General features: G+C 48.4%; 1 protein-coding gene across 3 annotated transcripts in view; it reads left to right on the forward strand.

Moving 5' to 3' along the window:
- Positions 1 to 21985, forward strand: part of LOC119175609 (prolactin-releasing peptide receptor) — a 76934-nt gene continuing 54949 nt past the window's right edge. For 2 of the 3 annotated variants that reach the window (XM_075881656.1, XM_075881657.1), the window contains exon 1: positions 3 to 2123. In XM_075881656.1, coding sequence (XP_075737771.1) covers positions 2029 to 2123 — 95 coding nt within the window. In that variant the 5' untranslated portion in view covers positions 3 to 2028. Of the gene's footprint in view, positions 2124 to 21985 lie in introns of all 3 variants that reach the window. The other variant, XM_075881658.1, reaches the window with a different exon arrangement.

Raw genomic sequence — 21985 nt, forward strand, 5'->3', positions numbered from 1 at the left:
TGCTACATTATACTCGCTGGGTGTAACCTCCTTAGCTTTAGAAAGGTTTAGCGAGCGTTGAACCGCAGTGCCATGAATACAATGAACTTGTATATACCATGAATGAACTCAAGGTGGTTAAAAATGAGAAGTAGATACGAAGCGCAAGCCGTAAGAAAGTAAAAGCCGAATTCTCCTGTCTCTCATTTCTCATTAGCAGCCATTGGCATGTAAATTGAGCCCTATCTGACAGGGAAAGGTTGCTACGTTATACTCGCTGGGCGTAACCTCCTTGGTTTTCGAAAGGTTCAGCGAGCGTTTGGTTGCAGTGCCATGAATACAGTGAACTAGAATATACCATGAACTCAAGGTGGTTAAAGGTGGGAAGTGGACCCAAAGCGCAGGCCGTAAGAAAGTGTGCGTGTGCCACCTCTCGTTTAGTTCTTGGAATATCCGCTGGATGGCGGTGCTTCTATATGGGGAATATATGATAAAAAGATGCGAGATGGTGGAACTTGGAGTGTTGAATAGATGAACGAACGGGCGCACAAACAGATGCATGGACGGTCACACAGACGGACGCATGGACGGACGAATGCTTCGCCCCACTCTCCATCATTCACTCCGTGGATATGCTGCCATTTTTTTCTGTTACCCTTGTTCTTATATATTCAATAGCTTTGTTCCCTTCTAGCCTAGCACCTTGAGCTGTAGTTATAAACCTCTGGGCTAGGCTCGTCTCATTTCTTAGGAAGTTTAGATGGTTCCGAAATTTCGCCGCTGGGTTTCTATCTTTTTTATGTACTTCTGCCAGCCACTGGGCTCCCTTTCTTCTAATCTTTTCATTGATCAGAAGGGATGCATCCCTTCTACAGCTTAGAAATATTTCCCATTTTCTTTCAACATCATCTGTCGGTTCACCCCGCTGCTTAGCATGTCTGTGTTCCCTAGAGGCTTCCTGACGTTTTGCTATGGCTCTTTTAACTTCCTCATCCCACCAACTTTCGGGTTTGTGTCTTCTTTTCCGGGGTGACTTGTCACGTGCGTTAGTAAGCTCTAACTCAGTCTAATTAGGTTCGTGTATGTCCACACTGTTTTATTATCCTCAGTGATTACTTTCTCAATTTGTTTAGTGGCTATTTCAATTTGCCTTTGCGAATGAAAGTTTTCTTGTAGTTGCTCATCTTATCTCCTTCCCACCTTCACTGCTGTTCCAAAACTTGGCTTGATACGTTTGTGATCACTACCCAGACTTCTGGAGCCACCTTCATCTATGTGCATTCCTCTGAGTTTATCATACATCCTATGTGACATCAGTGCGCAATCTATCGTCGACTGCAGCCTTCCTACCTCCCATGTTATTTGCCCTTCACACTTCTCGGTACTGTTGCAAATGATCAAGTCCAGCCTTTTACACATATGCATGATCATTTTGCCTGTCGGGTCGGTATACCCATCTATATCTTCTATATGTGGATTCATATGTTCTAGTAAATTATCTCGCACTCTCCTCCTAACTCCTGAATGTCCTTTTATATACACTCTACCATTGCCTGGTTTTCCTCTCTGGCCTTTGCTCCCGTCCACACGTACACGAAACTAAGGAGTGTCATTTGCCCTGCCACTTACCCTTTTAGCCATAAATGTTCCTTGCACTCTTGCTTGACCCTTTGCCAGTCTGTACTTTTATGAATGAATGCCCCTATACCACTCCATTTTATGCTGCCTTCTGTTCTATTACAATATTCCCACGCGTAGTCCGCATTGTTAGGAGGTTGTTCCATGTCCCTGAGATGTGTTTCTACAAAACCGTAAAGCATCGGCCTCTCCTCCCTTAGCCTGTCTAAAGTCGCAGTGCCACCATGTGTCGCTTTGGCAACTACAGCTCAGTGCTTGCTGCCGTATTGAAAAGCGCGTGGCGCCGTCTGTTGCTAGCGCGGCGAAGCAACACTCTCAAGTGCTAGGCGAGCAGACGCTCTGCGAATCAAACGTGAAACCTCACAACTCGAGTCCGGAACATGTTTCGCGCTGTTCCTGTGCTGGAAGTTTATGCTGATGCCGTGTGAAACGTCGAGGAGACCTTCCTCGACAGTGTGGAATGTCTGCAGCACGTGCATTGCAGACTACGGAAGCGGCTTCTTCAGGTACGTATTATTGCGATTGAAAGAAACGCGAACAGCGGAAAGCGTTGCTTTCGACTCAGACGAACTGCGGCTTGCCTTGGCTGTGACAAGGCAGAATTTGTGCTGTAAGCCGGCGTCAACGTAGCGTTAGAATCTGTTTCTAACTTACTCTCATGCACCTCATGTGTATCAATCGTCAGTCCTGCCGGGCACTCGGACCACACGCGCGGTGCGAGAGTGCCACCAAGAACAAGATTTTAAAATGATACGGTGACGCTGGCCGAAAGCACATGTAGATTCGCCTAGTGACAGTCAACGCATGTCGCAGTTCGACTGGCTCAAAAGTCATGCATTCCGTGCCAGTCACGCATCGTGATGATAGGCCGTTATGGTTGTACTAAACAAGCGTGGTGCGTGTATCCACGCGTGAGTCGTAATACGTATATCCTATTGCTGACAATAGGCCTGCGAAAGAGTACGGCAATAGTTTTGTGCCTCATACTACAGGCATACTGCGCGCAAATCGCTGCTGTAAAGTGAAACAGCTGGAGTGACGCTTGGATAAACACAAGTTTACTTACTCGTACAACTCACAGAACTCGTAGTTTTTTCTGCTGATTGCGATTATATCCTAAGACGGCGGAGCTCGGCATTTTTTGTTGTGAACGGGAATCTGTGCAATCGCAAAACACCGCACCGGCACGATTTTCGCGATGCGCTGTGAACTTCACAGGCAGTGCTCAGCAATCTCTTCCTCTTGCGTTGGTTGTTGTCGCATCAGATGACAGCGCAGTGGTACCCAGATGACATATAAGCGGGTGCAGCGTGAAGAGGCGCTTTTTCACATTTTAAACTCCCAGAGCCACTGCATTCCTTGCTAGCGAGGCGTGTCTTGGCAGTTGCAAACAAATTATGGCGTCTCTGGGAGCGAGGGTATACCGCCGAAGGCGCCTGGGTTCGAGGTAGGCGATGCGAGCAGGACCAGCTTCCGCCTCCCAATAACTGATGCATTCTTTCCGCCATACTCGGCCGCCATACTCCGCCATACTCGCCATACTCTTTCCGCCATACTTTCCGCCATACTCGAAGGCTTTGAACTTCGCCAAAGCCTTCGATAAGGTTTCCCACAAAAAATTACTTTTTAAATTATAGAAAATACTTAAAAACAAAAAGTTAATGGGCTGGCTCTCTTTCTACCTAACTAAACGACAACTTGTTTCTTTTCGCGATTGCAACTCAAAATATGTAATGGTTGGTTCTGGCGTTCCCCAAGGCTCAGTTCTAGGGCCTCTACTATTTCTTTTGTTCATTAATGATATTGTAGAACAAATTCCTGTTAAAGTGAAACTTTACGCAGATGACCGTGTTTTGTACTCTGAGGTTCATAGCACATCCGACCAACTTCTGTTAAATCAGGCATTTCAAAAAGTAGCCTCCTGGTGCGAGGAACGGCAGATGGTCATTAACTTTGATAAAACTGTTTTTATGCGAATTACACACATGAAAAAAACCTTTGCGTTTCAGATACAATGCTAACAACACCTTTTTGACTGAAGTCACTTATTATAAGTACTTGGGGCTTTACATATCGAATGATCTCTGCTGGAACAAACACATTACACATGTAACGGCCAATGCAACTTACAAACTGTTTTTTCTATGTCGTGCTCTCAAACTATCCACTCCTTCTGTCCGCCTTTTCGCGTACAAATCAATTGTTTTACCAATATTAGATTACGCCGCTATTATATGGGATCCTTTTACTAAGACTAACATTAACAAATTAGAAAAAGTGCAAAAAAGAGCAGTTCGTTTTGTCTACAATAATTTTTCGAGGACTTCTGTTACTGACCTATTAAGCAGAGCTCAACTTTCACCTTTATCATTAAGATACCGTAACTCAAGGCTTAAGTTTCTGTACCAACTAATTAACGGCCAATATCAAGTAGACATAGCCGATATTTTTTCTTTTTCTTCTGGCTACTCTACCAGGCAGAGACATGACCTCACCATAACTCCCTTTCCCACACGCAATAATTGCTTTAAGTATTCATTTTTTCCTCGCACCATAGTCGAGTGGAACAAACTAACTAATGCAATTGTTTCAGCACCCTCATTGGCATTGTTTTCCTCGGAATTAGAAAGTGCACTAACCAGTTGAATTGTTAAATAGCATTACATACCACTGTACATGCTTGTATAATTGTAGTCTCCTATTTTTTATTGTATGTTATTGCCAGTTGAAGTTTGTATTTGCCCTATACACATTGTATAACACGTATATATTATATGTCATTGTACTTGCCATTTGTTCATGACTAACTTCATGTACCACCCTGCTAAAATCACTAAATGGTGATTGCAGTATCTGTAAATAAAAAGTAAATAAAATAAATATAAACACCCTCTAGACTTAGTCTAGAGGGTGTTGGCCGAGTATGGCGGAAAGAATGCATCAGTTATTGGGAGGGGGAAACAGCAGATGTATTCAAGAGCGAGAGTGGCTCACTGTTTAAAAATAAGAAAAAGAATCCCCAAACAGTAGGACCAACCAATGAGAATGGAACCCTTGCCACCCCTATCCTTGCTGCCGGACTGCTGTTTAAACTGAAGACGTCTGCGTCACTGCTTACTTAACCTTTTTCTCTTTTATACACTTTTCTCCCATTCCCCTTCTCCGCATGCACTGACCGTGCTCCCCACGGGGCTGGAAATATTAGGTGCCTTCCTCTTTAACCCCTATGCCACCACCACCACTGGGACTGCAACTCAAACTTGCGGCGATCGCGCGTTACAACAACGCGAGATCACATGAAACACTGGTGACAACACAGATATTCATTGGCGAGACCCACGGGAACTCTCACTTGCTGAATTTCGTGCCGACCGGTTTTGCCCCCGCGATCTCCGACGACAGTGAAGCTCTGGCCGACTGGCTCGCCCTACGCCGTCTCCTGACGCCGACAAGAGCTCTCACCGAGTGGTGCCCCGTCCTCGGACTCCTCCGACCGTGTCCTTCTTTCCTATCTTCTTCTTACTTCCGTATGTGGTTGTCCCTGCGCCTCGGTCTCTCCTTCCGCTTTCTTTATCTCTATACCTTTTAATCATATCCTTTTAATCTCTCCTCACCCAATTCCTCGTGAGCTACTGTTGAGGTGTCCTCCCCTTGAGAGGCAGTTACGGGACTCGCTTTTCTCTTATTTTCATTTAAGAATCACTCCCCCCCTCCCCCCCCTCCGCCTGATGGCGGACGAGTTTTCCGGCAACGCGAAAGCAGTTGGTGAGCACAGACGGCGACGAAAATTCCACGGGTGGTGGGTGCGTTCACTCTTTACTGAAACAAAACACCTGAAATTTTCACACCTCTCCCAAAGGCGCAGTGATTAAGGATTCCCTCGAAAGGCACCCCGAGAACGAGATTATTTTGCCTTCGATTTCGTCACGGGCGCGGCGGCCGTTGCTAAGTGCAAGTCGGCGAGCTTTCCTGCGAGAGTGTAGCCAATAGCGGCCGCTGTGGTTGCTATGCATTGTAGCGTTCTGCAGATTACAAATGCGCGTACCGGCTGGAACGGTTTTCAGCAGGCAAGGAGCCCATATGCGACTCGTTCGTAGTTTAGAAGTGTGGCAGTTTGGGCTAGTTGGTCTGACATGACGATAGTTATAGCGCGAGAACAGAACGACGACAAACAGACAAGAAGTGTCCTTCGTGTCCTTCTAGTCTCCTTGTCGTCGTTCTGTTCGCGCGCTATAACTATCGTCGTTCGTAGTAACCGGAATTTCGCTCCCCTTTACGCCCAACCGCCGTACCTAACAGCATCAACGTTGCAATGACTTCGACGTCGACGACTGACTCCGCGACTATGACTTCGACGTCCACAACGGACGCTATGCCGACAGTGTACTCAGTCGACGGTAAGCTGCCACTCTTTTGGACCGCGGACCCCACACTCTGGTTTATTTAAGTATAACCCCAGTTCGCAGCGTGACGCATCACATCAGACTTGACCAAATACCATTACGTCGTGAGCAACCTCCCGACAATAAAGTTTATTCTACAATAAAGTTTATTCTACAATAAAGTTTATTCTACAATAAAGTTTATTCTACAATAAAGTTTATTCTACAATAAAGTTTATTCTACAATAAAGTTTATTCTACAATAAAGTTTATTCTCTCTCTCCCGCCACCCATAGCCAGTGAAATACGGGATCTCTTACTCGACGCACCTGCTGAAAAAGCATACGTAACGCTAAAAGAAACTCTCATCCGCAGTGTAATGCCCCCTGAATCGCAGCAACTACAGTAATTGCATCACGACATGAACCTCTGTGACGTACTTTTATAGTCAACTGTTGCGACACATGCAACTATTGCGCGGCGAAACAACAAACAGCTCAGACGGAGCATTGTTTCGAGAACTCTTTTTACATTAGCTGCCATCAAGTGTTCGCTTGGTTGTCGAGGCCTCAGAGCAGGAAGCCCACCCACCTGCCGTCGCCGAGCTCGCTGATCGGCTCATGGCGGTTACCACGCCCACATCCTTCACCCGCTGCACAGCCTACTATAGCAGTTCCAGGAACTAAAGCAAGCGACATTCAGTGGAACGACCAAGCGGTAATTTCCTTTCGGCATAAGTCTCTCCCGAATGCCGCCTTGCTCGCATGCCCGCAACCTGGGTACCGCAATGCGTAAAGGCGGGCGTGTAAGACACAGCTATTGAAGCCGTACTACAGCAGAGGTCAAGCGGAAGGTGATAACCTATTTCTTTCTCTGGAAAATTGAGCACGGCCGAACGCTGATACATTACCTTTGGTAGGGAGCTCCTGGCCATATACGCGGCTATACGACATTTCTGCCACTATTTGGAAGGTCGAGAATTTTCGCACTCACATATCACAAGCCGCTAACTTGCGCATTGTGCGCGATCAACTCAGATACGGGTGTACACGCGGCATGAGAGCTTCGCCGAATGTCTTACATAACAAAATTCATGACAGATATACGCCATGCTAGCAGCAAGGACAATGCAGTGGCAGAGGTTCTTTCGTGCAGCCCAGTGAGCGTGCCGTCAGCCTACCAAGCGGCATTGACTTCGCCACACTAACGACGGCTCAACGCAGCGATCCGGAGTTGAAGCACCTACTAAAGTCCACAACCAGAGCCTTGAAGCTGCAATGGCTGGATGGACCGGCAGGATCTGTTTGTTGTGACATGCTCACTGGTAGGACCAGATCGTTCATGCCCCCGTATCTTCAACACAACATTTATGAATCGCTGCATGGCCCCTCGCCTCCGGGAATCCGAGCCTCTCGACAGCTCTGCACAGCTAGGTTTGTGTGGCCCGGAATAAACCGGGATGTCCGACGTTGGACGTCCTATCCTGTCGACGCTCCAAAGTGCAGCGCCATACTGTGACCCCCTTAAAATCTTTCCCCGAGCCGGACACTCAGTTTCCCCATGATGTGCATTTGGACATTGTGGGACCATTGCCTTATTATTAAGGACAAAACTACTTGCTAACTTGCTTAGACCGCTTCATGCGATAGCCGGAAGGCGTCCCCATCCCAGACATCACTGCCGAAACGGTTGCCCACGCCTTCATCTGCCACTAGGTAGCGCGATTCAGATTTCCATCGACCGATCGAGACTGCCCTATTCGGGAACATCACGCGGAATTCTACGCATCCGAACAACGGCCTACCATCCCATCAGCAACGGTATGGTGGAAAGGTTCCATCGCGACTATAGCCTGACAGCAACTTCAAGTCACAGTTGGGTGAAGGTTTTACCTCTGGTTTTATTTTGAATCAGGAGCGGGCATTGGTTGCTGCTCGGCTGAACTCGTATGCGGCACAACACTTCGCCTTCCGGGCCGTTTATCGCCGACAGCGAAAACGCAAATGACCAGGCCAACAGCGAGTAAGCCCTGCGGCTACAGAACATTATGAGCAAGCTGCGCCCTGCCCCTCCGCGTCTGCCAGCACTTTGGCCTGTCCGCGTCTCCTGGGATCTCTTATCTTGTTCTCACGTGTTCGTGAAGCACGACGCTGTACAGCCCCCCCCCCAGCTTTCTTATGATGAGCCGTTCAAGGTGGTGAAACAAAGAGAAAAAAAATTGCTCCGTATCTGCATGTTATCCCATTGAAAGACGACGGTCTTGCGTCTGGAGAGAGTGAACAAAACGTTTTGTAACGAAGGCAGTGGACGCGGAGCTCGAGTAGAGAAAGAAGAAGACGCGCTGTGATCGCAGGCTTGCATTCAGTTAGCCCTTGCGTTATATAATTCTCTCGCTCGCCGAGTCAACTCCTGCTTGTTCAACACCCTGTTTCAAGCAATGGAAGTGCTGGGATACTGATCCTCACCCTGGAACTTCGCAGCCGTACACTCCTACGACCTTCTGCTATGACTGATCCGGGGCCGTCTCAGGCCGCCACTCCAGATCTCGCAGCTGTACCTGTCTTCTACGCTGGCGCTCTTCGGCAGCGCGATCCCCTCGGCAGCGCGACCCCCTCATATTTAGTGGCACAGAGGACCAAAATGTGGACAACTGCATTGCCGAGTATGAACTGGTGAGCGCGTTCAATGAGTAGAACGCAGCCGAAAAGCTCACAAATGTGAGTTTTTACCTGACCGACTTGGCGAAAATATAGTATAGAAATCATCAAAGTGGTTTCAGTACCTGGTCCGAATTGGCAAAAACCCTCTCGGAAGTCTTTGGCCGTCCTGCTGTCCGTCGCCTTCGTGCTGAACAGCGCTTGCATGGCAGAGTACAGAGAACAGGTAAGACTTTAATGAACTACATCGAAGATGTGCTCTTCCTCTGCAAGCTCATCAACTCGACTCTGGACGAGGCAGGCAAGATCAAGAACATCATGAAAGGAATCGACGACGGTGCATTCCAAATGCTTGGTGCGAAGAGTCCCCAGACGGTCGCCGAGGTGATTCAGCTTTGTCAAAGCTATGATGAGCTGCGTAGGCAGCGTGCCTCCACACGTTGCTCTGCTCAAGACACCGCGGACCTCTCATACCTAGACTATCGCCATGACACCGCGGACCAATTTGCATTGATGCCACTCATAAAGCAATTCATACGCGAGGAGGTCACCGGCAGCTATCTATAATCACAAGAACTACCGAGCCGATGGCACCCTTGTCGCCTTCGCTTCGCCAGGTCATTGAATCGCAAGTTGCCGAAGCATTGCTGCCAGCTCAGAGACCACCATCTGTTACCGCACTACTAACATATGCAGCCGCTGTTGCTCGGCCACGTGCTCCATCGTCGCCAGCTATCTACGAAGGAACTCGCCACGTTTATTCGTCGACGGCACCTGCCCGCCCGTTGACCGTCCCGTCTCCGGCTGTATACGAAACAACTCGGAACGTTTATATGAGGCCGCCGCCTGCATGACCATTTATGGTACCTTATTCATCGAACAGTGCCCCTACCGTCAGGCAATGGCGCACTCCGGATAATCGGCCAATATGTTTTTCATGTGGCATCCCTGACCACATAGCTCGGCGCTGCATCCGTTGCAGCTTCCCTTCTCATGACATTGCAGAGGCCTCACACTACACGCCCACTCAGCCACGATATCCCGTTCCTGCCGATCCACCTCTAGACGTACGTCCCGGTCGCCGACCATCCGGCTCAAGCCGTTTGCCTTCTCCTCGTCGCCGATCTATTTCTCCAATGTTGCGTCACAACAGCCCACCGTGAGGGGAAAACTGACGGGCGCAGTTTCGGAGGCAAGAACTGCGTTGGCAGCAAAAATTTCAAGACCTAACTGCTGTCCCCCGAACAAAATCGAACTCTATATTGATGGAATTAAGGTGCATGGACTTGTTGACCCTGGAGCTGTCGTATCTGTAATTAGCGAGAAACTGTGCCGAAACTTGAAGAAAGTGACTACTCAACTTAGCGACCTATCTTTGCAGGCAGCTACGTCCCACCATGTTCAGCCTTCAGGTTTGTGCACTGCACGAGTTGTCATTGAAGGTGCGATGTACGGTCGCTTTTGTAGTTTTATTCCGTTCTTCGCATGACGTTATCCTTGGGTGGGACTTTCTTTCGTCGAATTCTGCTTTGGTCGACTATGCTCTTTCCGAACTCGCGTTTTCTCTGCCGTGCTATGACCCCGACGATGGCGCTTCGTGTACAGTGTTTGCTGCTTCTGACGTTGACATTGCACCTTTCTCAGCGGTTCTAGTCCTGGTGTCGTGTGTTTCTCCTGCGAAATCGCCTGTGTTGTTGATGCCATAGGTCACATCTGCGTGCCCTCGAAATGTCATGCTTCCATTTGCCGTCATCGTTTTTCACAACGGTCACTCTGCAATTTATGTGTGCAATCCCTCGGACAGTCCGTCATCTCTACTACGTGGAGAATGCCTGGGAAGCTACGAACCTTACGAGTGCATTCTTCCAGCTATTATACCCGATTCTACGGTTTCGCTCCCAATTTGTGCTGTCGCTCCTACCAATGCGCCTAATGATGTTCTGGACGTTTTCTCGGATGCCATCGACTCTGAGCTTGCACTAACTCAGCGCCAAGAGATTATAAATCTTCTACTCCGTTTTCGCTCTTCATTCGATCGCGACCAGTCGGGCTTAGGCCGAAACTCTGTGGTCGTTCACCGTATTGACACTGGTCAACAAGCCCCGCTAAGACAGCGTCCGTACTGTGTGTCATCTGCTGAACACCGTGTCATGGACGAACAAGTGGAGGACATGTTGAAACGTGGCATCATCGAGCCCTGCAACAGTGCCTGGGCTTCACTGGTTGTTCTCGTCAAGAAAAAAGACGGATCTATCTGGTTCTGCGTTGACTACCGCCGACTCAACAAGATAACGCGCAAAGACGTATACCCTCTGTCTCGCATCGGCGATGCTTTAGACTGTCTACAAGGAGCAGAGTTCTTTTCTTCGTTAGATTTACGCTCCAGCTACTGGCAGGTGCCCATGGCAGAGGGTAATCGCCCAAAGACAGCCTTTGTAACACCGTATGGACTATATGAATTCACCGTTATGCCCTTTGGCCTCTGCAATGCGCCCGCCACTTTCGAAAGGATGATGGATACCATCCTGCGAGGTCTGAAATGGAAAACGTGCCTCTGTTATTTGGACGATATTGTGGTATTTTCAAGCGACTTTACGACCCATCTCAGCCGCCTCGAGCAAGTTCTTACGTGCTTTTCCACGGCGGGACTTCAACTCAACCTGAAGAAATCCCACTTCGGCGCTCGCAAGCTTGTAATCCTCGGCCATGTGATTTCTAAGGACGTCATTCTTCCGGGCCCTACAAAACTTAATGCAGTCGTGGCGTTCCCAAAACCAACCACCATTGAGCTCCGAAGCTTCATTAGCCTATGTTCGTACTTCCGGCGCTACGTCCGGAATTTCGCCTCCAATATCGCCCCCTTGACCAATATTCTAACCGGAAGTTCTGATTTGTCAGCACACTCGCAGGAGTGTGATGATGCATTTCAGGAACTCCGATGGCTTTTCACTACGCCTCCCATACTCCGACATATCCATCCGTCTGCTCCGAAGTGACATTGAAAGAGGAAAAATGAAGAAGTAAGCGCTGTTTCGTTACTGCCTCTCTCGATGAGGGCATTTCCACGGTTTAGCACAGGGAATGGGGGAATTGGAATTGAAGAGACAGAAGAAAGGGGGTAAGAGAAGGGTAGTGAAATGAATTCGATCGCTCGTATCGCGCACGCGCGTAAGAAACCAAATGCAGCACACGCAATCCACCGAAAAACCACCGAGAAACCGGAGGTGAAGCGATGCGCCCGCGAAGGCAAAAAAAAAAAAAAACCCCACTGGAGAAGTGGAAAGAGGTTAGGCGCTCCCTGTCTGAGAGAGAGGGGAAAGAGTATATGCTCCGAAAAAGGAAGGAAAAAAAAAAGTCCGTCAGGCAGATCGGAGCGGCGCACGTAAACAAAGTCCCGTAGGACTCCGAGGAGGAATGCGGCGTGGTGCGATGTCAACAAACTCCAGCACGTGTGTAACGGGCCTCTTTAGAGGCGCGTGAATAGGTAGACATCGTAGAAAAAAAAAATGACCACAGTTTCCCGAGTGGGAACACTGGTTAGCATGCGGAGCATATATGTTGAACTGCGATAAATGTGGTTTGTAATTTGCGACATGCGTGTGTGTTATGAGTGAACACGAGTGAACGCGACACGATTGAACGCGCACGCACGTATGCTGCGAAAGACGATGTTTATTGATGAGACGCTTTAGGTATTTTGAGCAAGATGGCTTTATGGTCTGTAAAGTGAAGAGTGAATGGGTCTGGTTGCAGCGGTCGAAGGTGTCACGTTGAGCGATAGAATTCTACCGACAATTAACGACTGCTTGCACGTGGCACACTCGACGTAGTCGGCAAGTTCGTCGGCGTCGCTTCTAAACGCATCGCAAAGAACCGACAACGCTTTGGAACGATGCAGTTCATTCTGAATGTTGCCGATCCGCGTCAAGTTGTCGAACCAAAGTCGATCGCACACCTTGCAGCTGTGGCCGAAGCTCCGTTCGAGGAAGTCGCGCTTGAAGCGAGCGTTGGGCGTGGCGTACTGCTAGGCTCGCCCCGCCGCTATCGCGGCGCGCTAGTGCTCGCGGGCGGCATCGAGATCGGCCTCGCGGTGTCGACGCTTGCACGCGGCTTCACCGTCCGGATTCTCTTGCCGATGCTTACGCCTCGCAGCGGCTTCGCGTTCTCGAAGCTGGGAATATTCCGCTCGACGTTGACATATCGCAGCTGCTTCTCGTAGGGGATCCTCCGCTCGACGCTGACGTCTCGCAGCTGCTTCACGTTCTCGGAGCTGGGGATCTTCCGCTCGACGCCGATGTTTGCGTTCCGCATCGCGAGCTCTTCTCAGCGCGGCCTTGTCCACAGACGAAGTGTCTTCGAAATTGCTTGCGGTTCCGCCAACACATTGGCTGACGCTATTGGAAGGGATGTCAGTGTGTTTGCGGATTCGTTAGCATACATTTTCACCAGCGACATCGGACGTGGAGCGACCGCACAAACCAACCGACGAAGGGTGGCGCGCCCCGACACCCGGTTATTTATAGTGAGCGCCGGCCCCGGCCTGCGCATGCGCGCGTTAGAATACAGCTGGCGCACGTAAAACTAAAGGTCGCGCGGCGCGCGGAGGGGAGAATCGAGCGCAGCGCGCGTTGTGTTGAGAGGAGGAATGGATGCACAGATGGCTGGCGGAGGAGGAGGGGAGGCTGCGGACGGCGACGGCGCATGACTAGCCCCTAGTATAGCATGCTCAGCATGTAAAAGTTCAGCAGTGCCTCGAAGGCCCTAAGGAGCGCGACCGGGTTTCAGAAATTAGGTGCCTTTTCTCATCTTCTAACCACTACCACCACCTACGATGCGCGCGAGGAAACCGTAGGTGGTCGAGACTCACGTGTGGAAGTCCCAATCGGTCGTATCAATCAATCAATCAATCAATCAATCAATGTTTCTTTATTAGCATCAGAAGTGTACATTGTCAGTAAGTATGCAGGAGGAGGTCCCAAGGTAGTAAACCGCAGGTGGGACGTCCTATGTTAATACAATGAATAAGCTAAAATATGAATAACGAAAGAGCAAGTCACGGAACATTTCGGTCTATTTTTTACAAACAAAGCAAGATATCAAAAATTAACGAAATCTAGCAGTTATACGTTTAATAGAGACTTTTTGAATTTTCTCTTAAAAACATGAATGTGCATTAAGTCTTTAACATCATGTGATAAAGAATTCCATAATGAAATTGATGAAAAAACAATGCTCATTTTTCCATAATTAGTGCGAACTTTAGGTAATAACAGGTTATGGGCGACCGCGAATCTAGTATTATTGGAATTATCCAACAAGGTAATAGGAAATATGTCAATAGTGAGGGTACGGTGGAAAATTTTGAAAAACAAAACACACACATTATAAACGTACATTTGGGAGATGGGTAATACGTCAAGCTGGCGAAAAATTTCATGTGATGGCGCTTGACGTGAAGCGAAAGATATGAGTCGAATTGCTTGTTTTTGCAATACCTTTAACGGCCAAATGTGCACCGAATATGAATTACCCCATGATGTATTGCAATAACTGAGATGACTGTGTATGAATGCATAATACAATGCCTTCAGAGTTTTGATGTTAAAACACATTCGTGACTTGACCAATGCCCTGATACCGTACGAAATCTTTTTACAAACAGAATTGATATGTTGCTGAAATTTCAGATGTGTGTCCATTATAACTCCTAAAAATGACGTATGATCACTTAAAGAAATAACTACTGAGTTCACATAAAGGCAAGGAATGAATGCTAGTTGTTTGTTTGGTGAATAAAGAAGAATAAAACGGGTTTTGGAAGGATTAATCAACAATCTATTAAAGTTGCGCCAGTCAACAAACAACTAAGGTCAGCTTGAAGTCTTGACACGAGAGTCCTTAAATCCAAGTGATGAGAAAAGAGAGTCGTGTCATCAGCGTAAAGTAAACAAGAAGAATAATTAAGGCAACGTGGTCAATCATTTATGAATAATAAAAATAATAACGGACCCAAAATTGAACCTTGCGGAACACCTCTTGTAATGGGGTTGTAATGTAAAATTTTCGACCGAGACCACCTGAAACCTATTAAGAAGAAAGCTCTGTAATAACGTTAATGCGGGACCATTTATGCCCTAGTACTGGAGTTTGCGAAGTAGGATGAAATGATCAATACTGTCAAATGCTTTAGTAAAGTCGACGAAGACAGATCCTGCGATGTTACCATTATCAATGAATGATCTGATTTTGTCAGTGAAACAAGCAATTGCAGTATCAGTGGAAAGACCAGCCCTAAAACCAAACTGACAAGGAGAAAGTATGTTAAATTTGCTTAAATATTTAGATATTCTTATTTCAATTAGTTTTTCCAAAATGTTATCCAGGAAGGGAAGGACAGATAGGGGCCTGTAATTGCACATGCTGAGGGCATCACCTTTTTTAAATACTGGCACTACCTTCGCAACTTTTAATTTTTCCGGGAAAACACCGTTATTCAAACGGCGGTTAAAAACTTGGCTTAATTTAGGCGCTACAAGATATCTTAAAAGTTTAATGTGCTTTGAATGGATGTTGTCTAACCCAGCTCCGGTAGCTTTTAATCCAGAAATAATTGAGGAAATTTCAGAAGCACATGTAGGAAAAGGAAACATCGACTGAGGACTGTGAGAAAACGGAGCTACATAGTCTGAGGAGAAGGGGACTGCAAGGCTAGTGAAAAAGTGTACATTAAAGGCGTTGGCCACGTCACTGGCTGTAGTGAGGGTGACGTCGACACGAATAGAGGTCACTTTTCTGCGCGACTGAGTGGAATTTAAGAATTCTTTTAAAAGCTGCCATTTTTTTCCCGGAGTTATGTCCACAATTCTGTAGTTCCCGCTCATAATAACTTTGTTTAACCTTTCTCAAAAGTGTAGCTAATGTGCTGGAGTAAGTTTTAGAGCGTGATTTCAAGCGTGAATTAAAAGGCTGACGTTTCGTTTTTTTATATAGGTTCTCTTTTTTGCGAAGAGATCGTATCAGTGATTGTGATAACAAAGGGCACCGTGGGGCGAAGTAGCGTCTGTTAGATGATTTCAATGTAGTTGAACGCTCAACTGCTGAATAAATAGCGTCGTAGAACCTGGTCAAGGCCTCTTCAGGATCATTCGCGGCGTATACACTGGACCAATCTTCATCGGCAATGAGCATGCAGTACTTGTCTGAATCAAAGCGATACTTTTGACGTATTATGTTGCTACGAGTGATGACCTGTTCAAAATATAAGAATACAGGAAAGTGATCTGTGAATTCACTCTCAATGACACCAGCATGACTGACGTCATCAATGTTTGTGAGGATGTGATCGATTGATGACCGTGAGCCGTTATCAGAACAGCGTGTTGGTACAGATATTAGCGATTTAAACCCAAAACTATGAAAACAAGTCTTATACTCGAGAGCAGAATGGTCAGAGGAATCTAGTAAGTCAAAGTTCATATCGCCCATAATTATTATATTCTTGCGCTCAGCAGTAAGTTTATCAAGCAAGTGACGAAGCGCATTACAAAAAGCAGAGGGGTCACTGGAAGGGGATCGATAGACGGTAGCAAGAATAGTTTTTCGTTGATTCTGACAAAGACCCGGCAGATCAATTTCCAACCAAAGAGATTTACATTTCGCCACATTTAGGTTTAAATCATTGCGCCTTTTATACAGAATGTTGTTTGATATAAAAATGGCGGAGCCACCATGACGATCATTAGTTCGGTGAGCATAATCGCTTACATAACCGGGAAAGCCATACAAGTCCCCATGACCAGGCGATAACCAAGTTTCGGAGCAACAGATAGCCGAGAACTGATGATTAAGGGTAGCTAGTAGAGCGGTAATACTGTCATGATTTTTAGGAAGGCTACGAGCATTGAAATGAATCGAAGAAAAACCCCAGTTCTGCGAAGAAATGTTATTAAAGTCACCCGGAAGAAAATAAGCCATTATGTTTTCTTTTTTTTTTTCAAGCTTACGTTATTTCACACCTATGCGTTGAACTCGTGTAGATCAACATCACTGACAATTCTGTGCACCACACTATCGAGAGTTTGTCCTGCCTTAATAACACAATTGTCAGTCCACAGAAAAGCCCACTTCATTTGCCCACTTCATGCATCGAAGAGCCGCCGGCGCTGGTGTGTGTAGCCGGGGCACTGCAGCAGAACACGCTCGATGGTCTCATCCGCCGGGCATTCCGCACGCGCCGGGCTCCCGCTGTTGGTGCGGCGAAACTGCAGCTCAGCTGTGCGGCTGCAGTCAGTGCGTACACAGAGAAGGAAGGCACGAGCACGCCTGCCGATGCCGGTCCTCGGGAGCGGTCGAGGGGGGTTTCCCGTGGCTACACGTGAGTCAGGATGGATTGGATTGGATTGGATAAACTTTTATTGAGTCAGGATGGAAGGCGCGCAATATCTTAGGCCCATTCCTTTTTAATCTCTATATTAATGATATTATTGCCATAAATCTTCAGGCAAAATTTATAATTTACGCTGATGATACTAGCATCTTTTTAATAGGGATTTCGGCTGATGAATTAATAGATGAAGCCAACTTAATCTTACAAAAGTTAGACGAATAGGCATCTCAAAAAAGTTTCAAAATAAATACAAATAAAACAAAAGCTATGTTATTTCGCAGTAAAAATAAAAAAAATTATAGTTCATAAAACTTTAGCAGTAAACTCTTCACCAAACGCCCTCATATCCAGTTTTAAAACATTAGGCGTCATCTTTCAGGAAACATTATGCTGGGATGCACATGTCGAGTGCCTAGTAACAAAGCTTTCTCAAGTGACTAGTATTATTTACCGCAATCGTCATATACTGTCACAGAACATTATGATGCTAATATTCAACAGTTTGTTTCAATCCAGACTGAACTATTGTCATTTAGTTTGGGGCATCACTACACAAGGAAATCTACACAGAATATACGTCCTACAAAAAATGTTCTTACGCACAATTGAAAATGTCCCAAGACATTTCCACACACGTGAGTATTTTTTAAAACATAGGATACTTCCAGCCACAACACTATATGATTACCGTTTGTGTAAGGCGTATAAACAAGAGTTAAAAACCAGATCAGATTTTCTTAAGCGCCTTTCCAGGTTATAAGAAAACACCTCTGTATATGCAACACGTAAAGGGGAGTACTGGAAAATACCGACAGTGCGAACAATATATGGAAAACAAACACTCGGAAACAACTTACCAAGATTAATAAACAGATTAATGTGCGAAGGGCTACAATTAGAGAACACGTCCTTTAATTCCATACACAGTTATTTTGAACTCAAGACAAATAATCCTTGAAAAGTATTATTCTGATGCCTCTCATTTCTAAATCTCGCGCGCACGAATAATTAAGGTCACGTAGGAAGAACGTTATTGTAATGCGGTATTTTTTTTCTTTTTCTTTTTTTTTCTTTGTCTCTGCAAATAATTGCAATTTTGTAAACTTAGACATTATTGTTTTTTTCTATATGTGTCTTGTATTATATAATGCTGATTTATGTTCGTTTCTTGTTGTTGCATCACTGCTGTTAGGCGCCAGTGAGGGGGCCAGCGGCCTCGTCAAGCTGTCCAAACGACAGCTTTTTTCGCCCACCCCGTCGTATCATTCATTGTATCGATGCGAAAATAAAGTCATTGTCATTGTCAGTACGAAATTCCGCTACATCACCAGCGCGGACGAATGTAGTGACGGGGGTGGATGGGTGGTGGGCCTCCTTGGCCAAGGCGTCCGCGGCCTCGTTGCCACGTAGTCCAATGTGCGAAAGCACCCACTGAAAGATCACGTCACAGCCACTCCGCACAATCACCACGAACTTCCGCACGATCCTCTGCGCAATGGGGACGCCACGTTCAGATCGCGCGAGCGCCAGTAATGCGGACCGCAAATCGCACAACACCACCGCTGTTGGTGGTAGAAGTTCGGCGAGCTGATCTGCCGCCAGGTCGGTGGCAGCGAGTTCAGCTGTGGTGGATGATGCAGTGAAAGACAGCCGGCACTGCCCGTGAAGGCCGAGAGCGGGGACCACGCATGCGGCAGCCGCTGCACCGTCTGCCCTCACCGAGTCGCCGGTGAAGATGAGGAGGCGCCCAGCAAGTCGCTGCTTGATGACTGCTGCAGACTCTTGTTGGAGGACGCACTTTGGGGTGTTCCACTTGGCCCAGATGCCGGGGATCGTAATTGAGATCGCGAGGCCCGGATCGGGGTGCGGAAGGATGGGGAGCGTGCCGCAGTTGGGTGGCTGCGGGAAGAGTGCGCGGTACTCGAGCGCTCGCTCGCCCGTACCTGAGTGCGGGTGATCGAGCAGTCGGGCAGCAAATCTTCGTCTCTAAGGCGTCCGGTGCATGCGATGTAGGTGTCGCAGGACAGCGCCTTTCACTCGGAGCGAGAGAAGCGTCTAACCGGCCTCCACGAGGGTGGGGCCGATGGGCGAGGATCGTGGTAAGCCTAAGAGGTGGCGCACGACGCCGCGATGATCAACATCTAGCGTGGCCCATTGCGTCGGTTTGAGCCCGAGAAGAGGCACCGCATAGAGGGTTCTGGCGGAGGCCACTGCGTTGTACAGGCGCAAAGCGATGTCCGGAGAGCAGCCTGTACCGCCCGCGATGAGGCGAGAGGCCATTCCGGTAATCCTGCGCGATCCCTCTCGGATATCGGCGATTGCGGGCTTCCAGCTGAGGCGGTGGTCGATTGTGAGCCCGAGGTATCGGACTCTCCTCTTCCATGGCAGCTGGTGGCCTCGAAGGTGCAGCTTTCGGACGTCGTAGCGGGCCGTTTTGCACGGGTGGGCGAGGAGGGCCTCGGTCTTAGTGGCGGAGAGTTCAAAGCCCACGCCACTTATAAAGCTGTCCACTGCATTTATGGCAGCCTGGAGGCTCTCGCGGACTTGGCGATCATGTGAGGTAGGTCCCCTCGTGAAGAGCGCGACGTCGTCGGCATAGACGGCCACACGCACCTCGTAGGCTGTGCCGCGTGGGATGCAGTCGGTGATGCGCGCCAGGGCTATGTTGCAAAGAAAAGGGCTCAACACGCTGCCCTGCGGTACACCAGCGGTCACAGTTCGAGGCCCTCTGAGCTCACCGGTGACGCGCACTCGAAATGAGCGATCACGGAGGAATGCTTCCACATTCCCCTCCCCCCCAAAAAAAGTGTTTCTCGGTTGTACTTTGTAGTTGCTGTATAGTTGTTTTTAATTTATACATTTCTCTTCCTTCATCGCAATGTTTATTTTATATTCAGTTAAAATGTTATTATTGTTTTAATGCTTTATACTTTGTAACATGCTTTCTTCTATTGTTTCGAAACAAACTTCACCACTGTCTGCCTTGGGGACCGGAGCTTTGTCAGGCCGAAGAAATATCGGCGTTTTCTCCAGTTCTCCCTTTTTCACCTTTGTATGAAATGGTGAAAATAAAAGATTTTTGATTTGATTTGATTTGGCATATCTCCACATGTTGCGGCACACACGTATGTCACGAAGGGCGTCCATGACGGTGGGGTGCGGCAGAGAGCCGAAGGCACTCCTCACGTCGAAGAAAACGAGGTAGCCAGCCTCCCTCTGATGCTTGGTCTCTTCCAGAAGGCTGACGACGTCAGACATTGAATCCGCAGTCGCCCGATAAGCTCTGAAGCCGCTCTGTTCGGCCGCGAGGAAATCAAGTGCAGCGGCTATTCACTGTAGGCGCCGGAGTGCCATGGCCTCGAAAGTTTTCCCCGCAGCCGATGTGAGCGATACGGGGCGGTAGGATGTGGGCTCCCACGTCGCCTTCCCCTTCTTATGGATCGGGATCACCAGGTCCTCTTTCAACGAAGGAGGGAGTTCTCCAGTGCGCCAGATGGTGTTGAAGGCGCCGAGAAGCTGCGGCAGGAAGTTCCCGTCGATGTTGCGCAGCATCTGATATGTGATGCCGTCGTTGCCGGGCGCTGATCGATGCTTGCGGCTGTCAAGCACCGCACGCAGCTCCGTGATGGTGAAATCCGCCGAGCAGAGCTCCTCGACAATGGCCTCGACGATGGCCGGCGTGGGTAAATACTGGAAAGGCGCGAAAAGTTCTGGTCTCGCGTGCTCTGGGAGCTGAGGGGCAGGAGCAGCAGCAGCGTTGACACTGAGGTCGGCGAAGGAAATGGAGAGCGCCACCGCGATGGAGAGCTCGGGCTGACGGGGGACTCATAGTCGCAGGAGCGCCCGGAAAATGCGCCAGGCACGCCGCTGGCAGCGAGGATCGTCAAAGGTGTGGCAAAGGCTGGACCAGCCACGATCCCGATGTTGGTGGGCGTGGCGACGACAAACTGCGTCGATGCGGTTGTAAACGGTCCAGTCCTCTGCCTTATCCGAGCGTCCCGCTCGGCGCTGGGCCAAGCGGCGAGCTGCACGAAGATTGAGCTGCTTGATGTCTGGCACAGGTGTTCCGGACGGCCCTCGACACGCTGGTACGCCAGCCGCACCCTCAGTAATGCCTAGTTCACACTGAAACATCCGCTTTCTACAGCGACCGAAATTTCCCTGCCGCCGAAACGCAGCGTTGTTCGCACTGGACGCGCCCCGCGCCGCCGAACATGCCATCTACTACGCGGCGAACGCGGGATGGATGCACTGTCACCTGGTTGTTGTCGCGGCTCGCAAACGCTACTACGCTATCCGGTGGTGTATACTTCGACGATTATCGTACGCAAGAAACAAGAAAAAACAGTACTGCTTACTTTGCTGGCAAGTGGCTGTCTTGTAATGCACGAAGAGCAGAAAAACCACCGACGCCAGCTGCGTTGGTGGGTTCGTTTTGCTCTGCAAGACCGCAACAAGCTCAGTCACGCCAACAGCATGCTCGATCACCTCTTTCACGAAATACGGACGCGAAGTAGGCACACAGTAGGTTAAACTCCCGTTGGTTTCAACATTCAGTTACGTGCACTGCGCCATAACAAGTGAGTAGGGCTTGGCCGCCATTTTTCAAAATTCCTTGACTAGTGCTCCTATTGGTCCGCGGTGACCGATTCGGCGGCAGACGCCGCAAAAATCGGTCCGAGAGCGATAGGCGCGGAGAGGGCCCTTTCGGCGAATCTCGCCGCCGCCGAACTGGATTCGGAGCACTTTCGGCGGCCGGAATGCTCAGTGTGAACGCGGCCTTAAGCCGACAAGAATTACAGTGTTACTGAAAAGAAGTGCCTCGCCATTATTTGGGCAATCGAAAAATTCCGGCCTTATTTAATGGACGTTCATTTGATATTGTGACAGACCACCATGCACTTTGGTGGTTATCTTCACTAAAACATCCTAATGGTCGGTTG

The sequence above is a fragment of the Rhipicephalus microplus genome, chromosome X, assembly GCF_043290135.1.
Source record: "Rhipicephalus microplus isolate Deutch F79 chromosome X, USDA_Rmic, whole genome shotgun sequence".
Classification (NCBI taxonomy): domain Eukaryota; kingdom Metazoa; phylum Arthropoda; class Arachnida; order Ixodida; family Ixodidae; genus Rhipicephalus; species Rhipicephalus microplus.